General features: G+C 48.1%; 1 protein-coding gene across 1 annotated transcript; it reads left to right on the forward strand.

Moving 5' to 3' along the window:
- The first annotated feature begins 18,879 nt into the window (after nucleotides 1-18,879).
- On the forward strand, nucleotides 18,880-23,983 carry LOC128831959 (ecto-ADP-ribosyltransferase 5-like). The gene is made up of 4 exons (XM_054018933.1): nucleotides 18,880-18,945; nucleotides 19,888-20,605; nucleotides 22,417-22,449; nucleotides 23,297-23,983. Exons 1-4 carry the CDS (start codon nucleotides 18,880-18,882, stop codon nucleotides 23,401-23,403), a joined length of 924 nt encoding a protein of 307 aa, XP_053874908.1. The 3' UTR covers nucleotides 23,404-23,983.
- The last annotated feature ends 784 nt before the right edge of the window (nucleotides 23,984-24,767 follow it).

A 24,767-nucleotide genomic window follows, 5' to 3' on the forward strand; every position in this document is an offset into this window, starting at 1 on the left:
TAAAAGTTTCTTTTCTACTCTCAGACTGTGTGTGTGTGAGAGAGGAATCATTGCCTCTTAGAGGCACCCAGGGTGGTGTGTAATTTTTCCCAGGTTACTGGGTCGGAGCGTGAGCTGGTTCCATGTTGTATTGTTGAAAAGGAACCCCTAGATTTTGAATCCGGCCCTACTTGCTGCTGACTCCAACTGCCACAAGGGTTACATATAGCTTGGTTTTGATATCAGGTCAATTAACGTAGCATTTGAGTGGCTGACTGCCCAGGGAGTCTCCCTTCTAAATACTGATCAGGCCGGCTCCTATTTAGCTGATGAAATCGCAGCCTGAGCTGCATGATGGCAGGAAAAAGTCTGAACCAGCGCGCTGCCTGGACCAAGACCACGCTTCATTCATCACTTCAGCTGTGTCTGATCGGTCAGCGTCTCTTAGCCCTAAAGAAGTGGGAGACTAGCACAAGAATACTATTTTAGGGCCTTTTCTTTCTCCAGAGGAAGGGTTCAGACCCAAGTCACAGAATAGAGCTTGAAATTGCAGAAATGTGTTTCATGACACCAGACGTGCCAGACTGGATCAGACCGGGGGCCCGTCTAATCTACAAGTCATTGGTGTCCAACAGCAGTTAGTACAAGTTGCTTCAAGGAAAGTGAAAGAAACCCTGCAACGGGCAATTATGCAATGGTCTTCCCATAAGGAAGTGTCTTGTTTACCCTCATCAGCAAGCAGCTTGTTTGTATCTTGAGACCCAGGTTTATAACCCTTCTAAGCAACCACCACCCTTAACCATGAGGCCAACCGCAGATTAGCAGAATACAAGAAAGGATTAGTCATATCTCAAACTCTTGGTCTTATTGATTTAGTGGCAGAGAGTTCCAAAGGTTAATCGTGCTGTGTAAAATCTGTTCCCTACTCTCAGTTTTAGTGTTCTGCCTTTCAGTTTAATTGGTGTCCCCATGTTCTTGTATTATGAGAAGTGCCCAATTTACCTTCTCTCTTAAGGAAACTCTCCAAACTTCATTTGCATCGAAGATAGGGGTGGGGATAGGTGTTCCTGCTGGGGTGTCAAGGAAGGGACAAGGAGGGATCTCCATTAGCATACAGAATGGAGAACAGAGATTCCAAGGCAAGAACCGCACGGAACTCTGGGACCAGAAAATCAGGGAAGCACGGCATGATGGGGGATCTCTGCTCCAGATGTTAATGAGCCCATGCCTGCACACATCCAGCTCAGGAGTTATCAGACCAATTCTAGTAATAAATCCTTTATTGGCATCCAAAATAGTGAAGCTCCCTAATTGCATTGTGAGCTCCCTCCAAGGAACACCGCCCAAAGCCAGGAATGATCAGCTCCCATTGTCTAGCCTAAACAAAACAACTTTGGTATAGTCCCTTGAGCCATCAGTTTACACATAAACAAATCTAGTGTTTCCCCTTGAACCATTGTTGTTTCTCTACAAAACCCCCTACCCATGCTCAGGAAAGTGTTCTGATGCCTGGATCCAAAATCTGCATCAGTTCCACTGGGACTTCATCTTCTCCTGACTGATCGTTCTGGGGCTCTGCCTGTCTCCAGCACTCCGGACCCTCAGCTACCACCATCACTGGGGACCCCTGATCGATTCAAGCTTCACGGAGTGGTGAGAATCCAGCTCTCTCTCTCTCTCTCGGTATAGCCTTCTGACCCTGACTTGTGTGATCAGTTATAGTTTTCTAAACCTGACTTTTATAATCAAGTTTAAATTAGATTAAATATTATAACTGTTTTGTTTATTTGGCTCCCCTATGGTTATTACCTGGCAATAAATAACTCCCTGGGGCAGACTACAGTGTAAAAGTCACTCATCATAGGCAAGGGGGTTTGGACCTGCTGCCTTCCTCTGCCTCCCAGGACCTCTCATAAGGGCCAGCTCTGATCTGTTTGGGGCGTGGTCCCAGCTGCAGCTGCTCTGCCAATCAGCCCAGCTTTTCCCCTGCCCCAGCCCTCAACCTGGGCTGTTTTAAGCCCTTCCAGGCAGGAGCGGGTGACCACCCCGCTACAACCTGACAATACATATCTCACCGGAGTGTGAGTTGTCTTCAACCAGACAGGGGCCATGCCTATAATATATTCCCAGTGCAAAATGGCCCATATAAGGGCTAATACCTCTCTCTCGCATGGTGAGAACTGCATTTCAATGGGTGTTAAAGTCCGGGAACCATACACAATGGGTTTTCGGGAAGTTCCGTGCTTTTGTAGCAGGACTGCACTGATTGCAGCTGTCGTATTGGCTATCTGTAAGTAATATGGTTTCTGGGGATCTGGGAAGGCTAATGCAGGAGCCTCTATGAGAGCCTTCTTTAATGACATCACCGCCTCTTGTTCTGGCTGTCCACATTCCCACTTTTGGTCCTTCCTTAAAAGACGGTACAGCGTAGGGTGACCAGATGTCCTGATTTTATAGGGACAGTCCCGATTTTTGGGTCTTTTTTCTTATATAGGCTCCTATTACCTCCCACCCCCTGTCCTGATTTTTCACATTTGCTGTCTGGTCACCCCGTACAGGGGTTTTGCTTTCTCACTGAAATTCTCTATAAAATCATGCGAAAAGCCTACCAAGCCTAAAAAAGTTCGTAGGGTGCTCACATCAGTCAGGGCAGGTAAATTAGATATTACCTTTACCCTGTCTCGGTCGGGGCATTTCCCATCACACTCCAAGATATACTACTTCCTGTTTAAGTGGTTGTGCTTTCTCAGGATTTATTAAGAAACCGATGGCTTTAATGATTTCTAGGACCTTATCTAGAGTTTCTAGATTTTCTGTTCTTGTTTTGGATGCAATAAGCACATCATCTACGTAGCTTATTATCCTATCTGAGTTTTTCATTTTCTTCCCCCTGGCTGCTACCTGTTCGTGACAAATACTAGGTGCGTTATGCAACCCTTGTGGTACCCTTGTAAAAGTGAGTTGTCCAGCATCATAAGTGAATGCCAGCTTGTACTGACATTTTGGATCTAATGGAATAGAGAAAAATGCATTTGCCAGATCAATCACTGAGAACCATTGGGCACCCACAGTGATCAATGACATTATCTCAGGGAACTTGGCCACCATAGGGGCCGTCTGTGGTGTAACCTTATTAAGTCCCCTATAGTCAACAGTAAGTCACCACGTCCTGTTGGCCTTTCTTTCAGGCCAAATAGGTGAGTTGCAGGGACTCTCACATGGGATCAGTGCTGAATGAGGGCCTTAATGGTGGGTTTGATTCCCTCATGGGCCTCAGCAAAATATCAAAATTCCTTTATTGGCTTTGGGTTGAATATTGGCTTGAATATTAACTAGAGCTTTTATTTTTCCGCAGCTAAGTTTGGAAGTTGCAAACGCTGCCAGGTGCCTATTTCCCATTTCTGCCACCTCCCAGGCTGGTAAGGTAAGTTTCTCGTGTGTTTTTGTGGCAAATATCCTATGAGCTGCTGAAATTATTTGACCCTCTTCCCCTTCTTCTGCCTTACATAAAGCCCTATGTGGTAGATCCACTATTACTATAATTTTTTTTAATAGATCTACTCCAATAATTCCCTGATTTTCAAGACTCTGTAAGCCGAATGACTTACAGTTAAAGGGCCCAGAGTACAAAACAGGTCTTTAGTAAATGGGATCAGAGTCTCTTTTCCATTAAAAGAGACCAACAGCCTAACTTCTTTAATGGGAATTGTATTATGATTCAGTTCATCTGTGCATACGAGACTGGTAGAGGCCCCTGTATCTACCAATACACTCTGTACAAGGCTTCCAAAATCCCCTTCTACTTTGATGGTAACCGTGGGGTACCCCCATTGGTCGTTTTTCAAGGGTGCCACCATGGTAGGGCCTTGGGGATCTTGGTCCTGTCAATGGGCTGCGTCTATTGGAGTACCTGTAGAAGCGGCAGATGTTGCAGGTTCCTGCTTTGCTTCATACTGGGCTAGTCTTCTAAATACCTCATCGAGGCCTAAGGTTGCCACCTGTTCTTCTGGTTCATATTTTGCTAACTGTTTGGCTAGAACCTTTTTAGTAGTTTGAACCTTTTTAGTGGTTTGAACCTTGTTGCCCTTCAGTATAAATTCCCTGTATTTTCATGGGCTTTCTGACCTTTTCCCAGCAGTATTGTTATTGAAAGATGTGGCACCATTTTTATGACCACTATTATTTTTGTTGAAAGCTGATATGTGGGTTTTTACTATAGGCTGAGAGCCAGACATTAATTGCAACTCATATCCCTCCCCTTTGCTCTCCTCTCCAGGTCTTGTAACCTAGTGCGCTGAACATCAATGGGACCCATTGCTAATCTGATTCTGGGTTGTAAACCCTGTAAGTACAGTTCTCTCAACTCCGGTAAATCATAGCTGATAACACCTCCACCAATGTGTCGTCCCATCCCGACCAACAATGGAGCAGCTTTTTCCTTAGAAAATACTTCTCAGGTTTTTCATTCATTCTCTGTTTGTCAGCATAAGACATGCCTGTTATATTAGCGTTCGGATAAAATATCTTAAGAATGTGTCTATATACATCAGCTTGATTATTATTTGTATTAGCAATATCATCATATGGGACATTTACGAAGTCTTCTGGTGTCATACACTCACGCAAGAGCGTTACAAAATCATCATGCGTTAAGTTTGGAGTTACCGAACCTCACGTTATCCATTCCAGTACAATATTTTTATCACACGACCCAAATTGCTTACTCAATGCACGGGCTTGCCCTGGTGTTAATGGTTTACTTTCACGTTTTATTAGGGGAGGAGGTGGATTTACTCCCCCACATTGTGTGACCGAAGTTACTACGGGAGCCATAGGTGGTATATTATATTCATTTGGCAGCTTAGGGTACAGCTGGTTTGTCTTTTGCGCCAACCCTTCAGGGGCTGTGGGTAAGCTGCTTCTGTGGAAGGTGGGGAGGAAGATTCCTCACCCTCTGTGTCATTTTCACTGTCACTCTCCCCTCCTGGATGGTATGCTGTAAGGGGATCCTGACTCTTTGCATCTGCTATGTCCTTATATGATTGTAGCTCCCTCTGCAGTTTAGAGATTTTATGTTGGCAGGTTACATGGCTTGTACAGGAGTTTTGATTAACCTGCACCTCCCTCATAAGCCGCCTTATGGCTGCTTGTGCCTCTTGAAGCTCAATTGCTCCTACTTCTGCTGCCTTTTCAGCAGGAGAGACTCACCTACTTTCTTCCCCTATTTGTCGTTCCAACTGGGAGACCTGATGTGTAAGGGAGGTAACTTTAGCTTTTTCAGCATTGAGGTCTATTAAATGCTGCTTCTCTAGCTGTTCACCCTCCTCCTTTTCAGTTTTCAGGAGGGTGATCTCCTGGTTAGGTAGGAGAATCTGTTTGTTAAGTTCTTTTCTAACAGTGGCAAGGCCGATAGGAGAGCGCTACGTCGCTCACTTTTCTTGGGAACAGGTTTACTTAGATTGTAACATTCCCATAGCGTGTTGAGTACTTCCAGAGCCTGCACCCTGATAATGGAGCCTGGTTTCCATGGGTTGTGCCCTTTTCCAAAGAAATCAATACCATTGTCCGCGGATAGTTTATTATGTTCAGCTTCCCATGCCTTGAAGCTGAAGACTCTGCTCATCGTTGCATACCTAAGGACCTTACCACGCCTCTAGAAAACGAAGGTCTCTTTTGTGTCCCACCAAAGGGATCACTACTATGATGTTCCAGGAGCCCACTAAAAAAACAAAAAGAAATGGCCACTCCACGGCTATGGAAGGGTATATTGGAGTTTCAGAGCAGGCACTTATGGTTACTATAATAACCTCCTGACTCACATTTCCAATGAAAACATTCCCCACCATAAAAAAAAAAAAAACACCCCTCCCCAAAAACAAAGGAGCAATACCAAAGCTAACCTTAAACAAGGCCAAAGGTATCTTTCCTGTGACCGCCAAGCAGCTGGTCACTAACTGCTCTGTTTGGGGTACCACAGAAATGGCTACATGAGCTAATTAGGGTCGGACTCCGGGTCCGGTCGCCCCAATAGCTGCTGCAGGATTTTAAAAGGCCTTCTGAGTGGAACGGAGAAAAGTGGTTATTCTGACCCACTCCCAGTTCTCCACCCGGAACTGCATTAAGGGCACTGTATCCAGGCCACACAGTCCTTTTCCATAGCGGGAACCTGACACACCCAGGGCCAGACCGATCTTTCCAATATCCATCCTATCCCAATGGGCTAATCAATCACTGTATTGCAAATTAAAACAAAACACAGGACCGCTCAAGGAAAAGAAAACCTAAAGAGAAGTCCTGCCGCGGTCGCCAATGTTAGAGGAAAGGACAGAAAGGCAAAGGAATATATATATGTGGACCTAGGCTTCCTGTTTCCTTAGATTCGTCCCTCCCTATCCAGCATCTGTCAACTGGTAGGTTTGATTTTTCCACAGAGGGTCCCTCCCAGCTCGAATAACGAGGACTCAGTTGGAATAGGTGAAAAACAAATAAAGTGTATTGAAGGATTGGTGTACAATGAATAGGGAAAAGAAAAGGAGGGAGTAAACAGTAAAATTATGCAATACAGTGATTTCCCAAAGTAAACGGTAAGTAAACTCATTAATAGAAACCTCTTTCTATAGATCAAGCGTCGATTGTTGACTGGGACCTCAATCCTCTGGCTAGTTGAAAGCCATCGGAGAGGAGCTCCAGAGAGTCCCTTGATGTTTCTCTAGGTCTGAAGAAGAGTACATGGTACGTTGGGGAACAGCAGCTGAAGATGGATGATGGTAAGTGGGATGTGGCTGTGTCCCCTTCTCTTCTCCTTTCAGGTGATGGCAAACGCACGTCCAAGTGGATGCAGAGCTGTGGAAGGAAAACCCTAGCCCCCTGTACCACTATAATGGGTAGGTGCGTGCAAGTCAGACCCATGACCATCCCTTGCTGTCACTCAGATGGACAGTCCCTGAGCAGTGCTCCGGGCAGACTTATATAATCTAGCCCGGGAAACCCCGTAGAAAGAGCAGAAAACCCCTTCTGGGAAACCCTGTGGAAAAGGCAGTAAAAACCCGTTCTATCCAGAAGTTTAGCACTTCTGAGGAGAAATAAAAGGTGGGAAAACTGTGATGAACTGGGTCACATGGGCACAAACTCCATTTTGGGAACCAATATGGGTTCCTGAAATTATACAAAACATACAATATGGACATAACCCAACAACCTCATTCTTTAGAATCATATGGATCCACCTTTCATTCATCCCTCCTACACTTTCTTTCACCCCTTCTTTCATGCTGCCCACCCTCCCTCCTCTTCACATTGCTCCTATTCTTGGAGGCTGCTTACTGCGAGAGATCAGTGTCTCCCCGCCCCTTTGCCTGGCAGCAGTTATCCCAAGTACGGTACCTGGCTGGGTCACTGTAGGCTCTGCAGGCCAAAGAGCTTTTCCTGCTACATGTGTCGTGAAGTGGCACGTATATTTACAGCACAATACATGGAGTAAGCTGTTTCACTTCTTTCCATCCACGTCACAAGGCCCCCCTTCTGTGCCATCTATCCTTCTTAGAAGTCCTTCATTTAAAGGATACCGCCCACCGCTGAGCTTCCCCTGCTTATTAAATAGAAGGATTTAAATCTGCCTGCTGTGATAAATCTAACAGCGGATGCCAAGAGCCAAACCTTTGACAACACAAGGAGTAGCTAGCAGTAGCGTTTTGTAACCTAAGATAAATAAGCTGTTAAACACATTAAAGAGAACATGTGAAGCCAGTAGACCAAAGACTAGCCCGTCAGTTTGCTTTTGGTTCACGGCTGTGCATGTATCACCCTCCTTCAATTTAGTCTGCCTGCCTGCTGCACTAGTGAGATAACAAGCCCCATCTGAACTGAACAAAGTACAGAGAAGCGCAACAAATATTATTAGGGGTATAGAACAACTTCCATATCAGGCGAGATTAAAGACGACTAAGGGGAAATATGATATTTATCCCTTCACATAACACAAGAACCAGGGGTCACCCGATGAAATTCATAGGCAGGAGATTTAAAACAAAGATAAGGAAGTATTTCTTCACACACTGCACAGTCAGCCTTTAGAAATCATTGCCAGAGGATGTTGTGAAGGCCAAAAGTATAACTGGGTTCAAAAAAGAACTAGATAAGTTCATGGAAGATAGGTCCATCAATGGCTATTAACCAAGGTGGTCAGAGATGCAACCCCATGCTCTGAGTGTCCCTAAACCTCTGACTGCCAGAATAAGTGAATAGGGAAGTACTATTTATCCCTTCACATAACACAAGAACCAGGGGGTCACCCAATGAAATCCATAGGCAGCCGGTTTAAAACTGTTGGCCCCTTACTAAAACTCAGTGGGCGTTTTTGGTTGGCTAGCTCCCAGTACCAAAAGGAAGGGGAAGGGTCAGTGGGAAATCAGGAGCATGAGACTGACAGTCCCCAGGAACAATGGGGAGAGGCCAACGCTCCAGGTCAGCCTGATTGACAGGGCGGGCAGGCTAATCAGAGAGTCAGGAGACCAGGGGGGTCCTGTCCTCCAGGTGAGCTGGAATTGCCTGGGTCAGACAGAGTGGGGCCGAGCTAAGGAGAGAGCAGGGACTAGGGAAAAAGATCTTGGAGTCATCGTGGATAGTTCTCTGAAGATGTCCACGCAGTGTGCAGAGGCGGTCAAAAAAGCAAACAGGATGTTAGGAATCATTAAAAAGGGGATAGAGAATAAGACTGAGAATATATTATTGCCCTTATATAAATCGATGGTACGCCCTCATCTCGAATACTGCATACAGATGTGGTCTCCTCATCTCAAAAAAGATATACTGGCACTAGAAAAGGTTCAGAAAAGGGCAACTAAAATGATTAAGGGTTTGGAACGGGTCCCAATATGAGGAGAGATTAAAGAGACTAGGACTTTTCAGCTTGGAAAAGAGGAGACTAAGGGGGGATATGATAGAGGTATATAAAATCATGAGTGATGTGGAGAAAGTGGATAAGGAAAAGTTATTTACTTATTCCCATAATACAAGAACTAGGGGTCATCAAATGAAATTAATAGGCAGCAGGTTTAAAACAAATAAAAGGAAGTTCTTCTTCACGCAGCGCACAGTCAACTTGTGGAACTCCTTACCTGAGAAGGTTGTGAAGGCTAGGACTATAACAGAGTTTAAAAGAGAACTGGATAAATTCATGGAGGTTAAGTCCGTTAATGGCTATTAGCCAGGATGGGTAAGGAATGGTGTCCCTAGCCTCTGTCTGTCAGAGGATGGAGATGGATGGCAGGAGAGAGATCATTTGATCATTGCCTGTTAGGTTCACTCCCTCTGCGGCACCTGGTATTGGCCACTGTCGGTAGACAGGATACTGGGCTAGATGGACCTTTGGTCTGACCCGGTACGGCCTTTCTTATGTTCTTATGGGTTACCCCGCCCCAACTCTGCCCCTTCCCCGCCCCCAGCCCCTCCCCTCAACGCTCCGCCTCCTGCTCCTCCCCCTCCCCTGCTTCCTGCGAATCAAATGTTCACGGGAAGCCTGAAACAGGGAGGCAGCAGGTAAACTGGGGCAGGGTGCAGCGCGGCCCAGTCCGGCCCCCCTGGCCGAGCGGCTCCCTTCGGCGGCTGGCCCAGGTCAAGAGGCTCTGGCCCCGGCGTCTCCCGCCCGGCTTCGCTCAGGCCCTGGGGGACCGGCCCCTGGCCAAGTGCCCGCGCCCCCGCCCCCGCCCCCGGCCCCCGGCCCCCGGCCCCGGCCCTTACCGAGCACCGCCGGGCCCTCCCTCCCTATTTTCCCGGACATGTCCGGCTTTTTGGGATTTCCCCCCAGACGGGGATTCGAGGCCCAAAAAGCCAGACATGTCCGGGAAAATCCGGACGTATGGTAACCCTAGCAGGGACCTGAGCTGGGCTGGGGAGTGGAGCTGTGCCAGGCAGAGGGGCCAGAAAAGTAGGTCAGTGCTGGGAGCAGAGTCACAGAAGCAGCCTGCAGAGCAGACGTGTCCTGGGAGCAGAGCTGCAGTAACCAGAGCCAGAGGGGCCAGAGAAGCCGCCCAGGGAGCTGGTCGCAGAGCAGCAGCAGTGCTGGGGCAGCAGAGTGGAGCAGGAGCTGAGGCAGAGTGGAGGAGCTGGGGCTGGGGCTGTAATAGGAGCTTGGGCTGGAGCAGTTCGGAGCTGGGGGCAGTGAGCAGCTGGGGAGAGTGAGGGGGACCCTGGGCAGTGGGCCCAGCGCAGGGAGACCCCCCAGCCAAGAGGATCGTAACCCCGACAGGGCAGGGGCTGACGCTGGGAAGAAGGGTCCTGCCACCTAGAGCCTGGGGGCGTGTGGCCACCGCCAGAGCAAGTGTCCGACCCGCAGCGTCTCTGCAGCACAGCCAGGGCCTGGGAAGGGGCCTGGGACTTGTGAGGAACAGACTGAACTGCCCTGACATCCCAGAGACGCTGGTTGTGATGTCCCCGTGTCACAGAGCGGGGTGATGGGTTTTCCTTTCACCTTTCCCATTTTTCCTTATTTTTTAAAATTGATTGCTGTTTAATAAATTGTATTTGAACTGTATGTACACCTCTACCTCGATATAACGCTGTCCTCGGGAGCCAAAAAATCTTACTGTGTTATAGGTGAAACCGCGTTATATCGAACTTGCTTTGATCCACCGAAGCGTGCAGCCCCGCCCCCCTGGAGCACTACTTTACCACGTTATATCAGAATTCGTGTTATATTGGGTCGTGTTATATTGGGGTAGAGGTGTAATGATCAGTGGGCCAGGGAAGCATCCAATGGAGAGAAAGCACCCCGGAGTGGGCACACCCTAGCCTCTGCCCTTAGTGACCATGACAAGGTTGGGGTCGAGCCCGCCAGGAATCCTGGGCGCAGTCTTGTCGGGGTTACGAGGACTCTGCCAGACAGGAGAGTGGAAGGGGAGCCCTCAAAGTCAGACAGCCTCTGGGTAAAGGAAGCGGGATGGGAGCGAGGACTCAGATCCTTTCGCTAGCCCACTTCACAGGGGTGGTGTATAAGCCAGAAAAGTTCCCCACAATAGCGGGACCATTCCCCTGCTTACATGTTGTTTCCCTTGGTTTTAACATCTATTTCGGGGAGGTAAAAAAATCTCCAGCAGGATTCACAGGATAAAAGAGGGTAGTTTTGTGGATATGTTTGGAAATAGGTGATATTGGGAATACTCAGGAGCCCTGGCCCTAGATCACAGTAACCTTTTGAGTCTGTGTAGGCCTGATCCAAAACCCATTGAAATCAATGGGAGTCTTTCCATTGGCTTCAGTGAGATTTAGCTCAAGCCCTTATTGCTAAAGAAAATGCCATTAATTCTGAAAGTGAAAGTCAAAAGGGAGGTTTCTTAGCTAAAGGCAGGTAGTATAAGCATTTGCAGCTGTAGTATTTAGTCTGCAGCCATCTCTTGCTTGGGTCAGCAGCCTGCCCGGGAATCGCAGCTACTCGGGGAAGTCAGGTATAGTAACAGCTTTAAATTGTTACTCCTCATTAATCTCATTACAAACACTTGTGCTGCATTCATCTCTAGACAGTAGGTTGGACTGTGGTTTAGCCAATGATACAAATCTGCTTTGGTCGCTGAAACAATCTGTGACAGTACCTCCCATAAGGCTCTATGGGAATATGACATAACTGGAATATGTTTTGTGCTGCCTGTGCCATGTAACATATCTCTGTAAAGGTTATGGTCTACTATGTCTATTCATCCTATTTGTGCACATATATCATTTTGTACTTGCGGTTTAGAATATTGGCTGTATACTTGCTTGGTTTCTAAGTAAGCTTTGTGAGGCATTTGGTCAGTTTCTTTAGGAAGGAATTCGCAAGGTGAAGTACCCGATCAGGAAGCAATGTATCTTGGAATGCCCCAATCCACGTAAGAAGTCTTCCTGGAGACATACAAGATACCATGTGGACAATGGCTTCTGCCTGTAAAGACTGTGAGTCATGCATGGACATGTGACTTTCCCAGGTGACTCCAAAACTCCATCTTGGAGCTGGACTTTGCATAGGAGTGAGGAGGGGGTCTCCACCCACAAGAGAAAGTCTATTTAAACCCGTGGGAGACCCCTCCATTTTGTCTTCAGTTGGCTAAAGAGAGAGCCTCCCCACCCCCCAAGATACTTGGAGGAAACTGAAACAAAGGGGTGTGAGTGATTGCTGGACTCAGGGCTGGTCTACACTGGGGGGGGGGCGATGTAAGATACTCAACTTCAGCTACGGGAATAGCGTAGCTGAAGTCAACGTATCTTATTTCGACTTACCTCCCATCCTCATGGCGCGGGATCGATGGCCACGGCTCCACCGTCGACTCCGCTACCACCGCTCACCCTGGTGGAGTTCCAGAATCTACGGGAGCGTGTTTGGGGATCCATGTATCGCGTCTAGATATATCGCGATCGCTACCCACCGATCCGGCAGGTAGTCTGGACGTACCCCCAGGCTAAAAGGAGATTAGTCTGTAAAAGGGAGCATTCTGGAACTGGTGAGGATCTTATCTGTATTCAGTGTTTGATTAGACATAGATTTGCGCATTTTATTTTATTTTGCTTGGTGACTTACTTTGTTCTGTCTGTTACTACTTGGAACCACTTAAATCCTACTTTCTGTATTTAATAAAATCACTTTTTACTTATTAATTAACCCAGAGTATATATTAATCCCTGGGGGAGCAAACAGCTGGGCATATCTCTCTATCAGTGTTATAGAGGGCGAACAATTTATGAGTTTACCCTGCATAAGGTTTATACAGGGTAAAACAGATTTATCTGGGTTTAGACCCCATTGGGAGTTGGGCATCTGAGTACTAAAGACAAGCACACTTCTGTGAGCTGCTTTCAGGTAAACCTGCAGCTTTGGGACAAGTAATTCAGACCCTGGGTCTGTGTTGGAGCAGACGGGAGTGTCTGGCTCAGCAAGACAGGGTGCTGGAGTCTTGAGCTGGCAGGGAAAACAGGGATAGAAATAGTCTTGGCACATCATGTGGCAGCTCCCAAGGGGGTTTCTGTGATCCAACCCATCACACAATCATCTTGCAAAAATGGAAAAGTCCATCCCCCCCAAACGTTAATGCCCAGCTCAGTGATATGGCCGACCTCACAGCCAACCAACGACTGCATTCCACAGTCTTTACACTGACTTCTTAGAGTTCTGTGATTAATGCAGAGCCTGAAGATAGATATGTCGCTCCCCCCCCCCTTTGGCCTGACCCCCTTTACTTACTGTGGGTATTATGATGAATCTGGTATTTTGGACTATTTGGAAAAATTAATAACACGTTATAAATGCAAAAAAAGTCAATGATATAAATCTCACCACAGCTACATCTGTCCAGCACCAATGTACCTGTGGGGTGCTGTGGTCTAGTAGGGAAGGCACCGGTGTGAGAGCCGCATGATCTAGGTTCTCATCCCAGCTCTGTCGCTGGCCTGCTGTGTGTGACATTGGGCAAGTCACTTTACTTCTCTTTCTCTACCAGCCTTTGTCTGTCTCAGACTGCAAACTCCTCAGCAGAGGGACTGTGTCCCTATGTGCAGCCCCAGCACAATGGGACCACAATCCAGGGTGGGATCGCTAGGTGGTTCTGTAATACAAATAACAATCTCAGGCTACATCTACAGTACGAAATTAATTCGAAGTTATTTTATTCGAATTTCCAGAATCGAGTTCATACATTCGATGTTATGTGTTCCCACTAAAGCGCGTCAATTCGGCGGAGTGCATCCACAGTACCGAGGCTAGCATTGAATGGTGGAGCATTGCACTGTAGTAGCTATCCCACAGTTCCCGCAGTCTCTGCTGCCCATTGGAATTGTGGGTTAAGCTCCCAGTGCATGATGGGGCAAAAACATTCTCGCGGGTGTTTCTGGGTGTGTGGTTTCAGAGTAGCAGCCGTGTTAGTCTGTATCCGCAAAAAGAAGAACAGGAGTACTTGTGGCACCTTAGAGACTAACAAATTTATTAGAGCATAAGCTTTCATGGACTACAGCCCACTTCTTCGGATGCATGTGTGCGTGCCGTGACTCGCTCCTCCCTCCGTGAATGCTACGGCAGACGTCATGCTGCCAGCAGACGGTGCAGCACGGTGCACCGCCTGTCTCCTGGTATGTCGAATCCACTTTGAATGTCCTTTCCTCTTTCTATCTAGCTTTCATCTAACCATTTCATCTAACCATCTAACAGAAGGGAACAATTCCCTGCTGTTTCTTGCCCATCGTGAACAGAGCCACACAGCTTCCGCCGCAAACTCTGCTCATGCTTCTGCCGCAAACTCTGTTCTCGACGCTTTTTCCATGTTGTTGGTCCTGGGCTCCCGTGGAAGCCACAGAAGCCAACAATTCCCTGCTGTTTCTGGCCATCGTGAACAGAGCCGCACAGACAATCTGGAGAAAGTGGCGGAAGCTGTCCTGGGCTCCTGTGGAAGCTACAGAAGACAACAATTTACCGCCATTTATCGGCCATCTTGAACCGAGCAGATCATTTTGCACCTTTTTTCAAGGATTACCCGTGCAGGCACCATTGCGTGGCAAGCATGGAGCCCACTCAGATCTCTGCTGCAGTTGTGACCATTGTAAATACCTTGCGCATTATCCAGCAGTATGTGCAGTACCTGCAAATCTGGGCGAGGAAGCGACAACAGTGCGATTACTGTACTGATGAGGACATGGACACAGACGTTCCTAGATGCATGGCTTGTGGCGATTGGGAGATCATGGTGGCATTGGGCCAGGTTCATGCTGTGGAACACCAATTCTGGGCCTGGGAAACAAGCACAGACTGGTGGGACCGCATCGTGTTGCAGGTGTGGGACGATTCCCAGTGGCTACAAAACTTTCGTATGCGTAGGGCCACTTTCATGGAACTTTGTGACTTGCTGTCCCCTGCCCTGAAGTGCAAAGACACCAAAATGAGAGCAGCCCTCACAGTTGAGAAGCGAGTGGCCATAGCACTGTGGAAGCTTGCAACGCCCGACAGTCAGTCGGGAATCAGTTTGGAGTGGGCAAATCTACTGTAGGGGCTGCTGTGATCCAGGTAGCCAACGCAATCATTGACCAGCTGCTATCAAGGGTAGTGACTTTGGGAAATGTGCAGACCACTGTGGATGGCTTTAATGCGCTGGGATTCCCAAACTGTGGTGGAGCGATAGACGGAACACATATCCCCATCTTGGCCCCGGCACACCGTGGTGGTCAGCACATAAACCGCAAGAGGTACTTTTCCATAGTGCTGCAAGCACTGGTGGATCACAAGGGATGTTTCACCGACATCAACGTGGGATGGCCGGGAAAGGTGCATGATGCTCGCATCTTCAGGAACTCTGGTCTGTTTGAACAGCTGCAGGAAGGGACTTACTTCCCAGACCAGAAAATAACCATTGGGGATGTTGAAATGCCTATAGTTATTCTCGGGGACCCAGCCTACTCCTTAATGCCATGACTCATGAAGCCGTACACAGGCATCCTGGACAGTAGTAAGGAGCAGTTTAACTATAGGCTGAGCAAGTGCAGAATGGTGGTAGAATGTGTTTTTGGACGTTTGAAAGGGCACTGGCGCAGTTTACTGACTCGGTTAGATCTCAGCACAACCAATATTCCAATTGTAATTGTTGCTGGTTGTGTGCTCCACAATATGTGTGAGAGTAAGGGGGAGACTTTTATGGTGGGGTGGGAGGTTGAGGCAACTCGTCTGGCTGCCAATTTTGCACAGCCAGACAACAGGGCGATTAGAAGAGCACAGCAGGGCGCGCTGTGCATCAGAGAAGCTTTGAAAGCCAGTTTCATGACTGGCTAGGCTACGGAGTGACAGTTGTGTTTGTTTCTCTTGAAGTTACCCGCCCCCTATATGTATGAAAGGAAATAAAGTTAAAATTGTTTAAAAATTGTTCTTTATTATTTGTTGCACAATGCATTGAGAGAAATTAGAAGGTAGACTGGGGGCGGGGGGGGGGCTAGGGGGATGGAGGAGGCGGGAAGGAGAAGTCCAGAAACCAAATCAAAACTTCACATATGCCAGTTTTCTGGTGCTTGGGCGATCCTCTGGGGTTGAGTGTGTGGGTCCCTGTGTTCGTGGGCATCTGGGTGAGGAGGCTATGGAACTTAGGGAGGAGGGAGGGCGGTTATACAGGGGCTGCAGCGGCAGTCTATGGTCTTGCTGCCTTTCCTGCATTAGATCCACCATAGAGCAGAGCATGTCAGTTTGGTCCTCCATGAGCCTGACCATAGCGTTCTGCCTGCTCTCATTGCGCGCCTCCCTCCTCTCTTCATGTTCCTATAATGCTTTATGGGACTCCGCAATTGTTTGCCTCCACACATTCAGCTGGGCCCCATCAGTGTGGGAGGACTGCATGAGGTCAGCGAACATGTCGTCCCGAGTTCGTTTTTTCTGCCTTCTAATCTGGACCAGCCTCTGGGACGTCCTCTTGTGGTGGTGGACTCTGCATGGTCGCCTGTGATGGTGGACTGTGCTGATGGTCACCTGTGCTACTGGTGACCAAACATCATCTGTTAGTCTTAAAGGTGCCACAGGACTCTCTATTGCTTCAAACAGGAAATGAAATTCAAAAGTTCCCGGGGCTTTTCCTGCCCACCTGGCTAGTGCATTGGAGTTGAAAGTGTTGTCCAGAGTGGTCAGAAGGGAGCATCCTGGGATAGCTCCTGGAGGCTAATAACATTGAATTGCGTCCACCATACTTTTAACCCGGGATTGCGATCTCGATTTAAGCGCTACTCCTCTTGCCAAGGAGGAGTACAGAAATAGAATTAAAGAGCCCTTTAAATCGAAAAAAACCCTTTGGTCATGTGGACGGAATAATTTTTCCCCCGAAATAACTCGGCTAATTATGAAATAACAGGCTAGTGTAGACCAGGCCTCGGAGGGAAACACGAACCTGACAGGGGAGCTGATGCTGGGGAGAAGGGTTGCACCACCTAGACCCTGCGGGCATGTGGCCACAGTCAGAGCAGGGGTCTGACCTGCCGTATCACCGCAGCACAGCCAGGGCCTGGGAGGGAGGCCTGGGATGTGGGAGGAACAGACTGTGAACTTCCCTTACGTCCCAGAGACGCTGTTTGTGGTTTCCCTGTGCCCACAGGGCGGGTTCCTTGTCTCCTTTAACCTTTCCCATTTCTCCCTTATTTCTCTTACTGCTGCTGTTTAATACATTGTATGTGGTTTGAACTTAATGACGTAATCAGTGGGTCAAGAAAGTCACTGGTGAGGAGAGAGCACCCTGGACTGGGGCCACCCTAGACCCTGTCCTAAGTGACCAGCACAAGATTGGGGGTTGAGCCCCCAGGAATCCTGGGCCCAGCCTTGTTGGAGTTCACACACAGTTGCCAACTTTCACGTGGTAAATAAGCACCCCGACTTTCACAATAAGCCAAAAATCAAACTAATCCCATTCAAAACAAGGCCAAAACAAGCCAATCCCTAAGAACCCCAACACTCTATGTTACTAGATCCCCCTGGCATGCCGTCTGGGACTGTGGTGGGCCCGCTGTGCACCCCTGACTCTCTCCCCACTTGCCCCTGTTTGCCCCTTGCTCCCCTTGTCCCTGCTGGCCAGGAGCCGATCAAAACAAAAGAAGCAACAAGTTACAACAAACTACAAGCCAAAATTTAGCCAACAAGCAACTCACAAGCCAATTAAGCCAAAAACAAGTCCAATTTCTGCATTTTTCCCCCATGGGTTTGGCATGTCTGGTTACGAGGACTCTGCCACACAGGAGAGTGGAAGGGGAGTCCTTGAGGTCAGGCAGAGCTCTGGGTAAAGGGGGCTGGGGTGAGGACTTATCCTTTTGCAGAAGCCAGGAAAGTTCCCCACAACAGCAGGACCATTCCCCCACTTACACTTACACACATGGGTATGTTTAGACAGGAGTTTTGAAGTCCTAATTTGAGTGGAGTTCACTGATTGCCAGTTAACCCACCTAACAGACAGCTTTAAAATGCTAATTTAGACACTTCACAAATGTTTGTTCCGGCTGAGCCCGAGGGTAAAGCACTAGCATTCCACAGGAGGAGAACTATGGTGCTTTAGCTGCAATGCTGTAAAACCCTAATAGAGACAAAGGTCTGGAGCAGGGATTCTCAAACTGGGGGTCGGGACCCCTCAGGGGGTCGTGAGGTTATTACATGGGGGGTCGCAAGCTGCCAGCCTCCATCCCAAATCCGCTTCACCTCCAGCATTTATAATGATGTTAAATATATAAAAAAGTGTTTTTAATTTATAAGGGGGGGTCGCACTCAGAGGCTGGCTATGTGAAAGGGGTCACCAGTACAAAAGTTTGAGAACCACTGCTCCGGAGTATTAACACCGTGTGACTAGGCAAGGTCAGCCGACACCGCAGGGGGTCACGAGGTTATGACCTGGGGGGTTGCAAGCTGTCAGCCTCCATCCCAAACCCCACTTCACCTCCAGCATTTATAATAGTGTTAAATATATAAAAAAGTGTTTTAATTTATATCGGGGGTGGGTCACACTCAGAGAGTTGCTGTGTGAAAGGAGTCACCACTACAAAAGTTCGAAAACCGCTGCTCTAGGATACGATCGACAGACCTGCCCGGCCTGTTGGGTTCTGTGTATTGTGCAGGAGTTTCGAGTAAACACAGCAGCCCTAGGTACAGTATTTCCACCCCCCAGAATGCTTTAGGAAGTGAAAGCAGGATTTCCCCACAGCTACTCCCCACCCGTCCAGCTGAGAACTGTATTTCAGGGTCAAACCAACCTCCATTACGGCCGGGCTGCAGTCCATGAGATAGCAATTCCTGCCTGAGAAAGCCCAGTCACTGAATGTGGAACAACAGATCACAGTGACACAATGGGGAGGATGTTTGGGTTTGATGTGTTCTTTCCCCAAATCCCCACTGATGTTCCTGATGGATTCTCCTGCAGCTGCACTGGGGAAGTTGGAACAATGCTGAGGCCTCTGCTGATCCCCTTGACATATTTCTGTCTTCAGACCTGGCTGGGAATCCCTCAGGTAAACTCTTGAGCTTTGCCAGTGAAACACTCTGTGTTTTCTCGTGTTTCTGCTCAAGGCTATGCAGGCAGCCATACTGCCTTAGACCCATAGACATGCAGGGCTGGAAGGGACCTCGAGAGGTTATCTAGTGCAGCCTTGTGTGCTGAGGCAGGACGAAGTGCTCTGAGACCACCTCCGACAGTTTTTGTCTATTCAGGGCCCCACGCCACATTTTGCAGTGACTGGTAGGGGAACCCCAGCCCTCCCACTAAACTGGGTTCCAGTCCAGGGACCCTCTGACCAGCAGCCAAGGTCTGCTCCACCACAACAGTGTTGCCGTCCTCCATATGCATTTGGGGGTTGTATCCTGGATGAAACCTTCCCATGGGCACCACCAGCCTTGGAGCATGCAGTGCATGGCTGGCATACAGCGATGGCAACCCACTGACTCCCAGTGAGTTTAATGAGGGGGGTTTCTAGATATTCCCGTGGGAGTGGATTGGGATCTCAGTCTCTCCTAGCTCCCTCCCTCCCATGTCTCTTGTTCCCCCTGCTTTGTCTTCCTTATTAATGTATCCCTTCCTGCCTTTCTTCCTAACCTCCCTCTACCCACAATATATCTATTACACTAAAAGTCCCCAGTAAACTAAAAATGCATCTGCAATGATTACAGGGCTTGCTGGTCCTTGGGTGTGCCACCCCCCCCCCCCAGAAAAAAATCATGAAGCTAACATAACATTTGCCATGCAACACACTGAGGATTTTGCCTCTATGTTCCATCCCTTTCTCCCACTTTTCCTCTGTCTTGTCTATTTAGAGGTAAGCTCCTAAGGGCAGAGACCATCTCTTAGTGTATTTGTACAGGACTGAGTACAATAGGGCCCCGATCCTGGGTGTGACTTCTAGTTGCTATAGTAACACAAATGCTAATGCCACCATATGCTTCCTTTATTCTCCCAGGCAAAATGTCAGGTGGAGCTGAACATGATGGAAGATGCTTTTGATGACCAATATCTAGGATGTGCTGAAGAAATGGCTAAAGAAGCATCTGGACTGCTACAGCTGGAAATGTCTCCGTTTAGCCCGCTGTGGGAAAAGGCAACAGAAAAATGGAACCGTGTGAAAACAACGATTTCTCCCCCCGACGGCTTTGAGGATGAGTATGGAATAGCCATAGTAGCCTATACTGACCACAGGCCATACAACGGCAGCATTTTTCCAACTCTATTTAATGATGCAGTGAGTGGGACTAACAGATCTCGAGCTGCTTACATGGCCAGTTTCCAGTTCAAAGCCTTTCATTATTATTTGACAAGAGCTTTGCAGCTCTTATGGAAGGACGCAGGAGGAAAGTGTGGTGCGATGTATAAAACGACGGTGTACCGGGGGGTTAATGAAACTTCTAACTACAAGGGATCGGGTAAGATCAGGTTTGGATTCTTTGCCTCTTCATCTATTAATAGAACAGTGGCTGAAAGTTTTGGCAAGGCCACATTCTTCACCATCCACACGTGCTTTGGCGTGAATATCCAGGACATGTCATATAATCGTTCCCAAGAAGAAGTGTTAATCCCAGCCTATGAGATATTCAGCGTGTTACCAGGACGAGGGAGTAACCACTTTGTCCTCCAGAGCACAAAGCAGAACTGCAGCTATTTTAACTGCGCGTACCTGGGCGGTGAGTACTGGGCTGAACACGAGAAATATTTGTGTGGGGCTATTTACTGTAATGAATTTGAAAACCCCACTTCAGGGAGAGCTGATGAGAGGGACGCTGACTTGGGGACTTGCCACCAGGGCTGAGGGAGACAGGCTGCCACGACTCTTGCTGCTAGAGAGGGCTCGGGCTGGGGTGGGTGGACACTGGGTCCCAAGTGCTCACTGAGGAAAGAGAAGGTGCCTAGACGTTATGGCGATGGGAGCACTAGAAAGGCAGGTGAAGGCCCCAAACCACTGCGAGTCTTCAACACACACACGCCCCCTAGAGAGTCCGCAGGAGCCCTGACAGAGCAGCTGTGGCTCCTCAGACATGGCACAGCAAACCCAGAGGCTGTGGGAAGGGAGCAGGGGGTGGCCCAGTGTGCAGATGGCACATTATTCGGGGCAGTCAGGACTAGGGACGACGGTGAGGAATGTCAGAGAGATCTAACCGAGTTGGGTGAATGGGCAACGCAACATCAGGTGAAATTCACTGACACACATTCAAGGTAGCGCCCATTGTGAGGGGTAATTTCACTGGATTGTTAATGAGCTGTATCAACTCAGAAGGAAACCTGGGCAGCATTGTGGTGAGCTCGGTGGAAATCTCAGTAAAAACCTCTGTTCAATGTGCTTCTAGGTCTATAAAGCAAACAAAACGTTACCATGCATTGGGAATGATGGGATGGAGAATAATGTGGAGATATTAGAACTAAGGCTAAGATTTAGTCATGGGTTTTTGGTTTTTTAAGTAAAAGTCATGGAGAAGTCACAGGTAATGAACAAAAATTCACGGCCTTGTGATCTGTCCATGACTTGTACTATATACCCCAGACTAAATCTTGGGTGTTCTTGGGGCCTCCGGGGCACCCGCTGGTGCTCGGGGGAGGGGAGGGGTAGCCCGGGATCATCCCTGCTGCTGCTGGCGGGGGGCGTCCCTGCTGGCCCGGGACCGCTGCTGTGGGGGGAGGGCAGTGTGGCTGGCACTGGAGTCTCCCATGCTGCTCAGGTGGTCTTGGGTTCAGTTGCACCTACCAAGTTCAGAAGTCACGGAATCTGTGACTTCCATGACCTCCGGGACAGACTCGCGGCCTTAATTATAACATCATTGCATGAATCAATGGGGCACTCTTCCCTGGGATACTAGGTTTGGTTCTGATCACCGAGCTCTAAAAGATTTATTGGGGGGGTGGAGAAAGAGTTCAGAGACAAGGGGTGAAAATGACCAGAGATCTGGAGAGGTTTCTATGGGAGGGATTGGGATGATTGAGCTAAGAGAAAAGACATAAAAGGAAACATGGAGATATACAAAATAATAAATGAGATGGGGAAATGGCAGTGTGTAATTTATCACTAGTTAAAGGGTGTGCCCTGTTATATAGAATGCAGGCTTAACTTGTGGAGCTCATTGCCACAACGTTTCCATGACTCCAAGAGCTCAGTAGAATTAAAAAAGAGAATTAGCCATTGATATAGACAGAATCTCCAAAGTTATGTTACATAGGATAAACTAATTGTTTTTAAAAGGGCAATAAACCCTTAGGCCTGAGGACAAAAGACATTCACTAACTGCCCGGGCTGGGGAAGAAATTTCCTCTATGTGTATGTTATTCCCCTCTGGGGTTTCTTGCAGCTTCCCCTGTTACAGCTGGGTCTCACCTCAATCAGGGACAGTATACCAGGCTAGATCCTGTCCAACAGTTCCTGTGTTTCTTTGGAAATAGTAGAATTCAGCTGAAATTTCTACCTGGGCAGATCCCATTTCATTGACCCTCTCTGTTTGTGCTGTAGGAAAGATGACCCAAACATGTGTTTACAACTCTGGTAAGAAAGAACATTTTTGTTTTCATTCTTTTGAAAATGTCTCACCCTCTCTATTGAAGTGCAGAGCAGAGAGCAACCCCACCAGGCAAACATGTCACATGAAACCAGTTGAGAAATAAGTGGGGTTAACTGTGTGTTCTGTCTATTTATCCAGGTACTTGTAGGGAGCTCATGACTAGTATCTGGGCACCTTCACGTCTGACTCAATTCCAGGCGCAGTTGATTTCAGAAAAGAAAATTTAAGGAGAATAACCCCTTCGAGCCCTAAAGATTCATCTTCAGTGTTCTGAACTATAAACTGAACACACATCCCCTAACCCAACACCACAAGTGTGTTTCCATCTCCCTCCTCTCATAACTAGCCCCATTCTAGCCCCAGTGGAACTACATCCTCCCAAAGGACTAAACAGGACTATTTTACCAGAGCAGATCAGAAAAAATCTCAAAATATTTTCTCATTGGAATGTGACAAATCATCAAATTCTTCACCTTTTGCAGAGCTGGTTTGATTTCGACACTGTTCTGTCAGAACGCTGCCTGGGTTCTGGCCAGATCACCCACCTGGCTCCATGGCAGCTTGGCTGGGGGGCTGCCTGGGAGTCATAGACCCAGGACTTCCAGTGCCCCTGACCCTGGGACAGCCTGCTTGATGGACCACCCCAGAGCCGACGCTCCCTTCCCAAATCAGAGCCTCTGGGACTGGCTTGGGTGAAAGGTGCTCATTAATGATGGATACCAAAGGAACAAGCAGGTTGAGGGGGAGGAAGCAGCTCTGTCCAGCTTTAAGGATCTGTCTGTGTGAAATAATTTCCTATCAATTCTTTGATCTGCTTTTTCCTATTAACAGCTACCAGAGGCGGCCCGGCCTTCCCCAGTGAGCTGAGCCCTTCACTGTTTGGAGGATCCGTCATCCTGATCCACGTTGCTGCTCTGAAGCTGTTTGCTGGTTTCTAATTTGTCCTATTCGTGTTACTCACTTTTTCTCTCTAACACAAATCATGGTGATGGGACTTGCCAGGTCCAAAGCCGTCCTGCTATGCTGCCAGCGTTCCAAAGGGAAACCAGGAACATGGAGGGAGTGTCACTGGTACCTGCTTGGGCAAGCTTTGATTATACGTTATCAATGAATAGATCGAAATGAAAGCTCATAGTTCTAGTCCAGGTAGGATTTGTTTTACAATGGTAGAGCTATAAAGTGGTGCCTGTTAGATAACTAATTACTTGTATTCCTGTCATGCTAGCACTTTGTACCGACTTTTGATGACTTCAGTACAAGACTAAGAAATGAACTAAGTCAAAGTATTTTCATGAATACAGTAGATGGTTTAATCTGTCTCTCGGCCAGGTGAATCTGTAACAGGACAGTTTGTGGGGTCCCATGTCTATATCTCTCAGTCACTTTCATATCAAATTTGCTCAGAAGATAACATTTTTAACTCATGAAATCAAAGGTCCAATTCTGGGCTACTTTACTCACCTGCCTGCCCACTGAATGTCCTGGGATTGCATGGGGTCTAATTAGTAACAGCATAGGTAGGCCTCACCACTACCATGGCAGCTGACGTATTCCAGCAAGGGGCAGGGCGTGTGTATGGATATTCTGAATAGCCAGATTGGGCCATCAGGAGGACACCGGAACTGGATAAGTGTGACGGGATTCCCAGGGTGCAGCCTGGGACTGTGGGACCACTGTGCCCCCAAAACTCTCTCCAGCCTGGGCTGTCTCACAATGCCTTGCTAGTGACCAGCAGCAAACCCCTCCAGGCGCTGTGATCACTCAGCACAGCAGCCTGTGGAGCCCCACACCCAGCTATATCGCATGAATGCTCCCAGAGCCACTCATGGATCACACAGAGAAGGGCACCAGCCAAATTCCCCCAGCTTCCAGCCTTGTACCCCAGGAATATACCACCTTGCTCTGCTCAAGATGGGCAGTGCAAATGTATTAGTTGGTTCACCACTTCAACAATGGAAAGTGGACATACGCTAGCCTTACAAAGCCTGAGCCTGAGCCATACCTGAGCACATTTGTCATGCACTTCAGGCAAACTCACTGGTAAAGCTAAACAAATTTCTTGACTACAAAGATAGATTTTAAGTGACGATAAGAGTTAAGCAATAAGTCAGAGTTAGTTACCAAAAGAAAAAAGCATACAGTCTAAACTCTCAGCCTGATTAGACTGGGCAACATCTAGACTAAACAGTTTCTAACCCCACTGGATATTGCTGGCTTAATATCGTAGGCACCGACTTTCAAAAGTGCTGAGGGGGAGGGGAGAGCGGCTCAACCCCCGGCTCTGCCCCAGGCCCCACACCCA

Source organism: Malaclemys terrapin, chromosome 1 (genome assembly GCF_027887155.1).
Source record: "Malaclemys terrapin pileata isolate rMalTer1 chromosome 1, rMalTer1.hap1, whole genome shotgun sequence".
Classification (NCBI taxonomy): domain Eukaryota; kingdom Metazoa; phylum Chordata; order Testudines; family Emydidae; genus Malaclemys; species Malaclemys terrapin.